A 12,996-nucleotide genomic window follows, 5' to 3' on the forward strand; every position below is an offset into this window, starting at 1 on the left:
AACACGTAAAAATACACAACCGATATAAAGTAGAAATAATGTATGTACAGTGTAGTATCACTTACGGGAATCGGGAAGACAGCACAGAGCACACTGATGATGGTGTGTTAGACTGAGTCGTTGGAGGTTGGGGTGGTGCAGTGTCCCCCACCCTCCAGGCCGCCGACCGATACTGATCCGCGAAGCATGCAGTGGTCCAGCGGTAGCCAGGAGGCACACAGCACATCTTTAAGAAAAAAGCCGAAATAAACATGCTAATTAATTAGGTGCTGGGCGGCACCTAATTAATTAGCATGTTTATTTCGGCTTTTTTCTTAAAGATGTGCTGTGTGCCTCCTGGCTACCGCTGCATTCTCCGCGAATCGGTACCTGTCCGTGGCCTGGGAGTTGGGGTGGTGGGACACTGGGGTGTCATCTCATCGTCATCTGTTTCCATTAGGGCAGGCAGCTCATCTTCTCCTATGAGTGCCTGCCTCGATATTGAAGGTCGAGGTTCGTCGTCTGCTGTGGCTGATGTGGAAGGCTTGAAAAACGACAGTATGTTTGACTGCTGAGCCTCGCACATTTTTCTATCATACAGTTCTTTGTAAGCACTCAAACCATCTTGCAAATATGCCCTAAACTGACATACCCTTTCAAAATTAAAGTCGTACTTTATCATTGCAGCGAAAATCTCACGCAGTTGCTTCACGTTCAGTTCCTGGACAACTTCACTTTCGCTACTGCATTCTGTTTCGATTGTTATCCTTTCCTCTTCCAATTACATCAGCTCTTCATCTATCAGTTCTTGGTCATGAGATGCCAAAACCTCTTCAACATCATCTTCGTCAACTTCCACAAGCCAAACTCACTTTGTCCTTACTTTGTTCACCACGATGGAAAGGCTTAATTATGTCTAGTTTTACACTAAGTGTAACACCTTTACGAGCTCTTTTAGGCTTTTCCGATACCTTCGAACTCATCTTGCAAACGGCTGCTCACAGGCACGTGTTTAAGCAATGCCAGTGAGAATGCCATTCCGAATCCGGAGGAGAGCAGCTGCTCGGGGCATGCGCTGCCTTTTATTGCGCGCTGCTTTTTTTCACGTGCTGCCTTTTTTCGTAACAGTGAAAACACCTTCTGTGAGCGAAAACAGGTAACTAATGTAGGTCTTTCGTAACAGTGAGGTTTCATAAAGTGACCGTTCGAATAGCGGGGGACACCTGTATAGTCAGTACGGAAGCAGGATCACTGGCCCACCACATCTGTACCAACTATTAACTACCCGATACTCCTACATCAATCCTATTTTTAAAAAATTCTTCTACAAGCTCATCATCTCAGTACTAGATTCCACTCACCTATGTACTAGGTAGGGGCTAGTTAGTGGCCAATTAACCTATCAACTCGCACGTGTTTGGGATGAGGGAAGAAACCAGAGCACTCAGAGGAAACCAACATGGTCAAAAGGAGAATGTGCAAAATCCACACAAACAGCAACTGAGGTCAAGACTGAATCCAGGTTTCTGCACTGAGGCAACAGCTCTAGTGACTGTGCTTCTGTTATGTGTCCATAACATTTCAGCTGAAGCTTAACTAGTGCCTTAACAAGCTTGAGTATGACTCTCATGATTATAATCATTTCTCCATACATAAAGCTAAGTATTTTATGCTGACTACTTAATTATCTGATCATTTGCCTGCCAACAGTAATAATGCAATAACGTTCAATCTCAGGATCAATTTTCCTTCAAACTAGCATCATGCCTCCAGGAGTTGCTTTTCCTCTAAAGTGTATCCTTTCATTAATCTGTTAAAATGCATATGCCCCATTCATCAACTCATCTATACTCTTCCGCTTGGTACAATAACAAAAAAGTAACATTTGTCAAACATACTGCAAACCTTCCTTTCATAAATCTACACAGTCCTGACTGTCTAATACAATTAAACCAGAAGACTGTAATATATAGGAAAAGCATTAGGCCATTCAGCCCATTGAGTCAGCTCTGCCATTCAATCATGGTTGATTTATTTTCATTCTCAACTCTATTCTCCTGCGTTTTCCCCATAACCTTTGACACCCTTACGAATCAAGAACCTATCAACCTCTGCTTTAAACTTTCCCAATAACTTGGTCTTCACAGCTATCTGTGGCAATGAATTCCACAGATTTACCACCCCCTTGCTAAAGAAATTCCTCCTCATCTCTGTTTTAAAGGGATATGCTTCTATTCTAATGCTGTGCCCTCTGGTTCTTTGTTATCCATGTCCACTCTCTCTAGGCTTTTCAATATAGGGTATGTTTCAATGAGATCCTCTCTCATTCATCAAAACTCCAGCAAATACAAACCCAGAGCTATCAAATGCTCCTCATATATGAGAATCCTCATATAATGATTCCTGGAATAATTTTTGTTAACCTCCTGCGGACCCTCTCCAACGCCAGTAAATCCTTTCTTAGAGAGAGGGCCCAAAATTGCTCACAATACTCCAAATTTGATCTGATCTGATCAATGTCTTATAAAGCCCTAGCATCCTTGCTTTTATATTCTAGTTCTCTCAAAGTGAACACTAACATTGCATTTGCCTTCCTTACTACCAACTCAACTTGCAAGTTAACCTTGAGGAAAATCTGCACTTGATGCTCAAGTATCTTTGCACCAATGGTTCTGAATTTGCTCTCCATCTGGAAATATAATCAATGCCCTATTCCTTCTACTAACGTGTATTACCATACATTTTCCTACACTGTATACCATCTGTCACTTCTTTTCTCCTAATCTGTCTAAGTCCTTTTGCAGGCTCCCTATTATTATTTAAATAACTTGCTACCACTTCCAGATTCCAGCATTTTCTCTTTTACTGATACAAAGCCAATTAGTTGCCCTTTCTCCCTTTTGAATCTCTTTTGAATTCTCCAGTTATAAATAGAGCTTCCTGATTTATTATAACACCCATCAACTATGTACTGTATATATTAAAAACTATTCAAAATTACATCAATTACACAGGATGGACCAAACTGTTGATTCAGAAAAGGCAAAAGGTGGATGTGTGTGTTTCATGATAAACTCTCAGCGGTGCTCCAATGTAGCAGGTTTGCTGTATTCATGTTTCCCTTACCTTTAACACCTAACGATCAAATGACAACGATTCTATTTACCAAGAGAGTTCTTCTCTATGATCTTGACCACAGCTTACATACCACCAGCGGCAGACTATAATCAAGCGCTTGAGATACCACATGATGCTGTCAAACAAGAAACAGTCCATCCCGACGCATTTCATATCATGGTTGGGGATTTCAATCAGACTTATTTGAAAAAATTTCCAGCCCAATTACCATCAGGATATAACCTATAACACCAGAGGTTCTAACACACTGGACTACTGCTATACTAAGATAAGGAATGCCTACAGTTCCATGCCCAGACCACACTTCGGGAAATCTGATCACTTGGCTGTCCTTCTCCTACCTACATACAGGCAGGGGCTTAAGAGCAAGGCTCCAGAGATTAGGACAACAAAGAAGTGGTCACAGGAGGCAGAGGAACAGCTATGGGGTAGCTTCGAGTTGGTGGACTTGGTCGCATTCAAGAACTCACCTGTGGATCTGAATGAATACACCACGGTTGTCAAGGACTTTATAAAAAGTTGTAGACAAGTGTGTCCACACATAACGATTCAGAGTCTTTCCCAACCAGAAACCCCGGAATGACCATGAGATCCATAATCTGCCGAGGGCCAGATCAGGGACATTCAAGTTTAGCTACCAAGGAAGTTACAAGAGGTGCAGGCGAAGTACCAATTCTAGACTAAACCTGAATCAATGAAGGATGCTCAATAGCTGTAGCAGGGTTTGAATGGTATCACCTCTTACAGAGTGAAACCATGTGACATAGGTGGCAACAAGACACAATTTCCAGATGATCTCAATGTCTTCTGTGCTCGCTTTTACCATCAAAATATTGAAGAACCAACACAAGTCCGTACAGCCCCCAATGACTTTGTGATTTCAGTCTCTTAGGCTGACATGAGAGCATCCTTCAGGAGGGTGAACCCAGGGATAGCATCCGGCCCAAATGGGGCACCTAACTGAGTACTAAAGACCTGTGTTGATCATCTGGCTAGAGTGTTCAATGAGATCTTTACCTCTAGCTTTGGCAGTCTGAGGTATTCACCTGCTTCAAGAAGACTTCAATTATACTAGTGCCCAAGAAAAACGTGGTGACCTACCTCAATAACTATCATCCAGTAGCACTTACATCCATAGTGATGAAGTGTTTTGAGAGCTTAGTAATGAAACATATCAACTCCTGCCTGAGAAGTGATTTGGATCCACTCCAATTTGCCTACCAGCACAAGAAGTCCACAGCAGATGCCATTTCATTGGCTCTTCACTCAACCCTAGAACATCTGGACAACAAAGATGCTACATCAGGATGTTCTTTATTGACTACAGCTCGGCATTCAATACCATCATCCCCTCAAAACAACTCAATGAGCTTCATACTTTAGCCTAATACCTTCTTTTGCAATTTCCTTACTTGAAGACCCCAGTCAGTTCAGATTAGCAACAACACCTCCTCCACAATCTCCATCAGCACAAGTACACCCCAAGTGCTTAGTCCCCGCTCGACTCGCTTTACACTTATGACTGTGGCTAAGCACAGCTCCAATTCCATATTTAAGTTTGCTGACGGCACCACTGACATGGGCCGAATCAAAGGAGGTGACGAATCAGCATATAGGAGGGAGATTAATGTCTGTCATGGTTCCCTTCATACTCCATTATAGTAGGTGGTGGTAATGCACCTTCCTAATAGATGCGAGCCAACATAGCACAAAAGATGAAGGGTGGGGGGGAGGTGAGGAGGAGGAATACAGCACAAACTAAAAGGAGGACAGAAAAAAGTAAAATTGTGGCGACCCACTTCTAGCACACACGAACCGGCTCACGAAACAGCACGCGCAGGCAGAGAGGCCGGCCCCAAAAAGGGCGCCAGGCTATCTTCACCAGCAGGGGGAAAATCCCGTGTGCGGAAAGGGTCTGGGAATATGCATTCCCCACAGCAGTCCCGCCCAGGGAGGGCGGGAACGGGAAGGCTTTAAAGTAGGCCGCGAAGTTTGAATAAATCTTTTTCATCGCAACTCTAACTCACCGACTACGTGTGGTTATTTTAGTGCTGTGTGTAGCACACCACTACAAAATTATATTAAAAGCTGCAGGAAAACAACTAGAGATAAAAGATTCTAGAAGTTATTAAAGATGCCTTACAAGAAGTAAACAATATTCCGACTTCAAAGGAGGATTGTTAACAGTTTTTCTAATCTTACAATGGAATGCTGGAAGCCTGTTAGGTAATGGTCAAGAATTTAAGAAATTTGTTGAAGACTTACCAAGTAAACCTGAACAGGATGTGTACAGGAAACCTGGGTGAAATCGTGTCGAAGTTTTAAGATACAGAATTTACGTTGATATAAGAAACAATCGGAAAACAGGTAATGGAGGAGTAACACACATCAAAGTTGCTGGTGAACGCAGCAGGCCAGGCAGCATCTCTAGGAAGAGGTACAGTCAACGTTTCGGGCCGAGAAAGGTCTCGGCCCAAAACGTCGACTGTACCTCTTCCTAGAGATGCTGCCTGGCCTGCTGCGTTCACCAGCAACTTTGATGCGTGTTGCTTGAATTTCCAGCATCTGCAGAATTCCTCGTGTTTGTGTAATGGAGGAGTGGCTACCTTTGTCAATAATGAAATAGCAGAGAGTTTTGGAAATTGGGGTTCCTTATGAGTCAACCGTGGTTGAAATTTGGGGAAAGAATATTAATGTACGGATAATTTTTAAAAACCCTTGTGAAAGACCTGATATATTGAAAAGTGTGGGTGGAAATGGGAGAAATAAGGTTATATGGTGGAAGGATTTCAATGTTCATAGTACTATGTGGAGTTGTAATGACATAAGTGTGAATGGGACAGTGTTAGACAGCTTCCTGGAAGAAAAGTGTTTGGTGTTCTTGAACAATGGTAGGAATACAAGTTTAAATCTATTTAACAACACTATCTTTGCTATAGACCTTACCCGGGTATCTGAGGATATAGCAGTGTGTATAATTGGGAAGTGCGCAGTGATATAAGAGTGGGGAGTGATCATTTCCCCATTATCTGTACAATGGAAATAGATGCGTATCAGAGGAAAGGTTCTTATATCCCCAGATAGAATTTTAAAAGGGCAAATTGGGATGTATTTGATGATTTATGTGAAAGTAAATTACCTGGTCATATGGTTTTGGAGGATATTGAGTTCAGTAATAATACCTTGTGCTATGTACTCAACTCAATAGCTAAGGAATCAATTCCCAGATCATTGGGAGATAATAAAAAGAAAAGCTGTCCCCTGGTGGATGGATGATGTAAAAGAGCCGTGAATGTGTGTTATAAAGATTTAGGAAAGTTGGGCAGTGTTAGTCCTATTCATCTTTTATACAATATAAAAGAGCTCAAGCTACAGTTAGAAAAGTAGTAAGAAAGGCAAAGAAAAAGTATTGGATAATGTACAGTGATAGCATTGGAAAAGAGATCCAAGTAGGGGAAGTTTGGGGTACGATATAGAAAATGGAGGGAGTTAGAAAACTTCATGCATTACTGGCTTTGTATGGTGGGGAGAAGGTTGCAGTTACTGACTCTTGAAAAAAAAATACAGGCTGTTGAGCCTTACTTCCGTTTAGGAAATTTACTGGAGGGAATTCTGAGAGACAAGATCAACCATCACTTGGATAGCTAAGACCTGATCAGGAATTGTCAAACACATGAAATTCTGCAAATGCTGCAAATCCAAAAAGCAACACAAAATGCTGAAGGAACTCAGCAGGTCAGGGAGCATCCATGGAAATGAACCGTCAACATTTTGGGCCAAGACCCTTCTTCAGAACTGGAATAAAAAAGTGAGGGGAGGGGAAGGAAGATAGCTAGAAGGTGAAAGATGAAGCCAGGCAAGTGGGAAAGGTTAAGGGCTGGAGAGGAAGGAATCTGATAGGAGAGGGGCGTGGACTATAGGAGAAAGAGAGGCAGCGGGGACTGAAGGGAGGTAATAGGCAAGTGAGAAGAGATAAGAGGCCAGAGTGAGAAATAAAAGAAGAAGGAGGGGGAAGGAGAAATTGATATTTATACCATCAGGTTAGAGGCTTCCAGATGGAATACAAGGTGCTGCTCCTCCACCCTGAAAATGGCCTCATCATGGCACAAGAGGAGGCCACGGCCTGACATGTCAGAACGGGAATGGAAATCAGAAGTAAAATGTTTGGCCACTGGGAAGTTCCACTTCAGGTGGATGGAGCGGAGGTGCTCGACAAAGGCAATCCCTAATCTACGACGGGACTCACCGATGTAGAGGAGGCCACTTCAGGAGCACCAGGTACATAGATCAGTGGTCCCCAACCACCGGGCCATGGACCATTACCAGGCCGCAAAGCATGTACTACTGGCCGAGAGGAAACGATATGATTTGGCGATATGAAACGATATGAGTCAGCTGCTCCTTTCCTCATTCCCTGTTACGCCCACTGTTGAACTTGAATGCACGCGAGGTCATTACGCACACGAGGTCATCAGTTAGTCATTAACCTACAACTACTTGATGAGTAAAAAACGTCACTTGAGAGTTTCTTTGGAAGAGGTGGTAGGGGACATAAAAAGCCTAACGATAATGATAACGCAGGGACAGCTGAGGCCAAGACTGCAAAAAAAAAAAGAAAGCTTCCTTCAACAGAAAATATGACCAGTCGTACATAAAATATAGTTTTATTGCGATCGGTGACTCGCACGCTCCAAGCCCCCTGTGTGTGATATGTGGAGACAAGCTGTCTAATGAGGCAATGAAGCCCTCAAAACTGCTTCAGCACCTTGAGTCCAAGCAGCCTGCACTTAAAGACAAACCCGTTGAGTCTTCTTAAGCAGAAAAAACATGGGCAAGTGGGACAGAAGCAAGTGCTGAGAGCCACCACCTCCACAATGCTGCTGCTCTGAGAGCATCGTACTTGGTGGCTAGTCGTATTGCTAAGGCTAAGAAGCCTTTCACTGTTGGTGAAGAATTGATTCTGCCTGCTGCCAAGGACATGTGCCGTGAACTGTTGGGAGAATCTGCAGCAAACAAGATGGCACAGGTTTCTTTTTCAGCTACCACAGTTTCAAGGAGGATCGATGATCTAACGGAGGACATCGAAGCACAGCTGTTGGAACAGCTTAACGAGTCACCATGGTATGCTATCTAGGTTGACGAGTCTACCGATGTCGACAACAAGGCAATACTGCTCGTTTATGTGCGATATATATTTCAAGACTGTGTGCATGAGAATATGTTGTGTGCACTGCCGCTGACAACTAACACAACTGGGGCAGGACTATTCAAGTCTTTGAATGACTACATGTCAGGCAAACTGGATTGGACATTCTGTGTTAGAATATGGACAGACGGGGCTGTAGCTATGACTGGACGGTTGTCTGGTTTCACTACCCGAGTCAAAGAGTTTGCTCCTGAATGCCAGTCTACACACTGTGTCATACACAGGGAAATGCTAGCTAGCCGAAAAATGTCACCTGATCTTAACAGCATATTGAGTGATGTTGTTGAAGTTATCAATCACATCAAAGCAAAAGCCCTAACTCACGTCTGTTTGAGCAGCTTAGCGAGGAAATGGATGCAGAGCACAAACGACTTCTCTTACACACTGAAGTCAGGTGGCTATCAAGGGGCAGAGCCCTGGCCAGGGTTTTTGAGTTAAGAGAGCAGCTATAGAGATTTCTTTCAGGAAAAAAGTCACCACTGGCAGCACACTTCAGTGACGAGGAGTGGATAGCAAAACTCTGTGTGACATCTTCAACCTGCTCAATGAACTCAATTTGTCACTTCAGGGGAGAATGACAATAAAGTGTCTGCTTTCAAAGCCAAACTGGAACAGTGGGGACGGCGAGTGGACAGAGGCATATTTGACATGTTCCCAACATTAGCTGGGATTTTGGGAGAGACTGAGGCTGCACCATCCTCACAGCTGGGGCACGATCACCTACCTTTGCTGTCGACAGAATTCGAGCGTTACTTCCCAACCGCAAATGACCCAAGACGTGCAAAGGAATGGGTCCGTAACCCATTTGTGAATGTCCCAGTGAATCATCCAGGTCAGTGCGGGAAGAAGATCAACTCCTTGAGCTTGCAAATGACAGTGGGCTGAAAAGTATGTTTGACATAACATTCCGGATCAAAATCAAGGCTGAATATCCTGAGATAGCCACAAAAGCACTGAAAACATTGCTTCCATCTCCAACATCATATCTCTGTGAAGCAGGATTTCCTGCAATGAATGCAATGAAAACTAAATTGCAGAATAGACTAGACATAAGGAACCCCTTTCGAATATCGCTGTCTCCCAACACCCGATGGGACCCTCTTGTTGCAGGGAAACAAGCCCAGGCCTCCCACTGATTCACCGATATTGGTGTGTTGCAATGATTTTATACGAGGAAAATATGCACTGTGTGTTTAATATTAAATTTGTTAGATAAACCTTTTTAGAAACGAAATTGAGTGTATTTGCCACTTACAAGTGACTTATAGTTGACTTATCACCTATATTCCGGTCGTGACTAACACCCCCCATCCCCCGTCAGCCGGTCTGCAAGAATATTGTCAATATTAAACCCGTCCACAGTGCAGAAAAGGTTGGGGGCCCCTGCAATAGATGACTCCAGAAGATTCACAGGAGAAGTGTTGCCTCACTCCGAAAGACTGTTTGGAGCCCTGAATGGAGCTGAGGGAAGAGGTGAATGGGCAAGTGAGGCTTTTAGTGATTTTTGAAGGGGCAACTAAGGGGATAGATGAAGGTAGGGTAGTGAAGGTTGTCTATATGGACTCTAAGGCCCTTGACAAGTTCTGGCCTGGCAGGCTAATCTGGAAGGTTACGTCACACGGGATTCGGGAGAGCTGGTGAGGTGAATTTAGAATTGGCTAAGTAATAAGAAGCAGGCTGTGATGGTTGAAGGTTGATTCTGACAGCGTGACTAATGAGATGCCCCAGGGGTCGGTACTAGGATCTTTCTTAATCATTATTTATGTAAATGATTTCAATGTGAATGTACATTAGAATAATTAGCAAGTTTATTGATATTAAAATTAAGGAGATCTTATTGATAGTGAACTAGGTTACAGCGAATTACAAATATCTTAATCAGTTAGGGACAAGGGTTGAGGAATAGAAGTGGATTTCAACTTGGATAAGTGCAAGGTGACGTGTTTTGGACATCCAAACTAGGGTTGACACATACAGTCAAAAGCAGAGCACTGATGAGTGCTGTGGAACAGAGGGACCTAGGAGTACAAGTGCAAAAACAGCCATGCAACACCAGTGCAAAAGCACAAGTGGTAAAAAAAGGTATTTATCAGTCAGGGCATCAATTGAGGAGTAGGGACATTATGTTGTTGTTATACAACTCATTGATGAGACTGTACTTGGAGGACTGTGTACAGTGTAGGTCATATTCCTATAAGAAAAATATCAAGTTGAGTGTGTGCAAGAAGATATAGAAGGATGCTACCTAGATTAGAGGGTTTGAGTTATAGGGACACAAACTGGATCTTTACTTAATGAGGGGTATGGTTAAGGTGGAAGTGGTTGAGGTAGGTACAGCTGCAACATTTAAGAGGCATTTGGATATGGAGGAGACGGGCTTGGAGGGTTAGAGTCCTAATGCAGGAAATAAGGACTAGCTGCGGTCAGCATGGACCAGTTGGACCAAAAGGCCTGCTTCTGTAATGTATTATTCTTTGCCTTTATTGCTTCCAGACACTATGAACAAAGTCAAGCTTTGAGCCACTCTTACCTGTGGAAGCATGAGTATTGACAATCAGCCCACATCTCAGGACAACTGCAAGATTATCAGATTATGGTTTTAAGATACTTGTGCATGGTCATCTCTGAAATACTAAAGGACTTGCAGGAACATACATGAAGGAAGGGAGAGGAGGAAAAAATTTGATATTTTTAAAATATACCGTATATTCCGGAGTATAAGCCGACCCCCCATTTTCAAGGTTAAAAAAGTGACTTTTTCAAGTTACCTTTGTATAAGCTGACCCCTTTTGTAGAGATTTTTGATTTAACCAGAAAAGATCGCAAGATCTCACATGTCAGTAGTCAGCTTTGTCGGATCCGGAACCTGGAAATTTTGTGAACCAGTATCTGCTAAGAAAACAGGCCCACATATTGTAGAGCGTTATAAGCAAATTCTTAATAAATAAATCAGGGAGGGAAATTTTGGATTAGGTCTCCAACGGTAAAGAATCCTCTGAAATGTAACCCCCGTGAAACCATTTAGCGCCCATCGTAATCTCGTTAAAACATAACCCGGGGTGGTGGGATCAGTATGTGTACTCAGTATTGAGCTTGCGACCACCATGTACAAAATATTAAAATGAATGCGATATGATGCTGGCTTCAAGCTGAAGGTTGTTGATTTTGCTAAAGGAACAAATAATTCTGCAGCTGCTAATAAGTTTAGTGTAAACGAGAAACAAGCGAGAGAGTGGAGAAAGGCAGAGGACACGCTGAGGGAAAATGCCAAAGACGAAATGTGCAAACTGCGGGAAAATATGCCAGTGGCCAGAACTGGAAGAAAAAGTTTTAGAGTAGGTGAATCACCAGCAATCGTCTGGATACACTGCTACCCAAGAAATGATTCGAGTTCAAGCATTGAAATGGGATGAAAAGCACCATGAGGTCAGCGAAAATTTCAAAGCTACGCGAAGTTGGTGCATCCGATTTATGAATAGACGTGATCTTGTGTTGAGACAAAAAACAAAGATTGTTCAGAAAATTCCCGTGGGGTGTTGTTTACGTCCAAAAACGCTGCTGGATGGACAAAGCGGGTTGCTTGAAGTGGGTTAAAGAGGTGTGGTGTCGACATCCCGAAGTTTTCCGGAAGGAAAAGTCGTTACTTGTCTCGGACATGTTCAAAGCACACTCGTCAGGTGAGACAAAAGCAGCAGTGAAAGCTGAAAATACAGATATCGCAGTCATCCCCAGTGGTTTGATGTCCGTGCTCCAGCTACTAGATGTGAGTTTAAACAAACCACTCAAAGAATTTATGCATCGACAGTGGAACAAATTTGACTCAAAAACAGCCAATAAATACAACCTGTCTTCCGTGTATTCGTTTTTCCAAAGTTGGCACCCTCTGTATAAGCCGACCCCCTAATTTTAGGGCCAAATTCTCGGCTTATACACTGGAATTTACAGTATTCAATGACTAAACAAAAGTATTGTAAATAACCTCAAATCTAATTCTTGAAACAACTGAATAAGCTCTACATAAATAGCAACCTTGAAGCATTAATTTCATTAAATATCCCGATTACTAATACAATAAAAACTTATGTACAGGTACATTTTAAAGAAAAATACTAAGGATCTGTCAAAACACGGAAATTACTTAATATTAATACATTAATGTTTTCTCCATTTTCTTCTGAAATTCAGTACAGCTTGCAGTTAAAATATCAAAAAATATAGATTGTGGAACTTGAGCTGGCTGAGTATAGGAGGGAAAAATGTATGATCTTGAACTGCCTTAAAGGTATCTTACTATGTGCAACTCTACGTACCTCCAGAAGTTTTAGAAGATGGATCAACAGCTAGTACAGCAACTTTATGCCCTTTTCCTGTCAACATTGTCCCAAATTTTTCAATAAATGTGGATTTCCCAGCTCCAGGCGGGCCAGTCAGTCCTGAAGAGCAAATGAGTACATTAAGTCATCACAGGCTAGAATAGTTTTCAGGTCTTTGAATTCTCCTCCAATTAGTCCAGTAGCATTGAACAAAAACATTTTATTGGAAAGGGTATGGAATAAAATGATTGAATACAAGTTACTGCTTTGAAATAGGCTTGGCGAAGTCTAATCAGAAGCCCTTAGTAGCCAAGGTATTATCACTGTTTTAGTCAGAGAGATACAGCATAGAAACAAGCC

At 42.5% G+C, this 12,996-nt stretch overlaps 1 protein-coding gene across 1 annotated transcript in view; it reads right to left on the bottom strand.

Annotated features, from left to right (window-relative positions):
• Positions 1-12,996, bottom strand: part of mmaa (metabolism of cobalamin associated A) — a 47,009-nt gene that overhangs the window by 25,723 nt on the left and 8,290 nt on the right. The window contains exon 2 of the mRNA XM_063045037.1: positions 12,634-12,756. Coding sequence (XP_062901107.1) covers positions 12,634-12,756 — 123 coding nt within the window. The remainder of the gene's footprint in view (positions 1-12,633; positions 12,757-12,996) is intronic.

This window comes from Mobula hypostoma, chromosome 4 (genome assembly GCF_963921235.1).
Source record: "Mobula hypostoma chromosome 4, sMobHyp1.1, whole genome shotgun sequence".
Taxonomy (NCBI): domain Eukaryota; kingdom Metazoa; phylum Chordata; class Chondrichthyes; order Myliobatiformes; family Myliobatidae; genus Mobula; species Mobula hypostoma.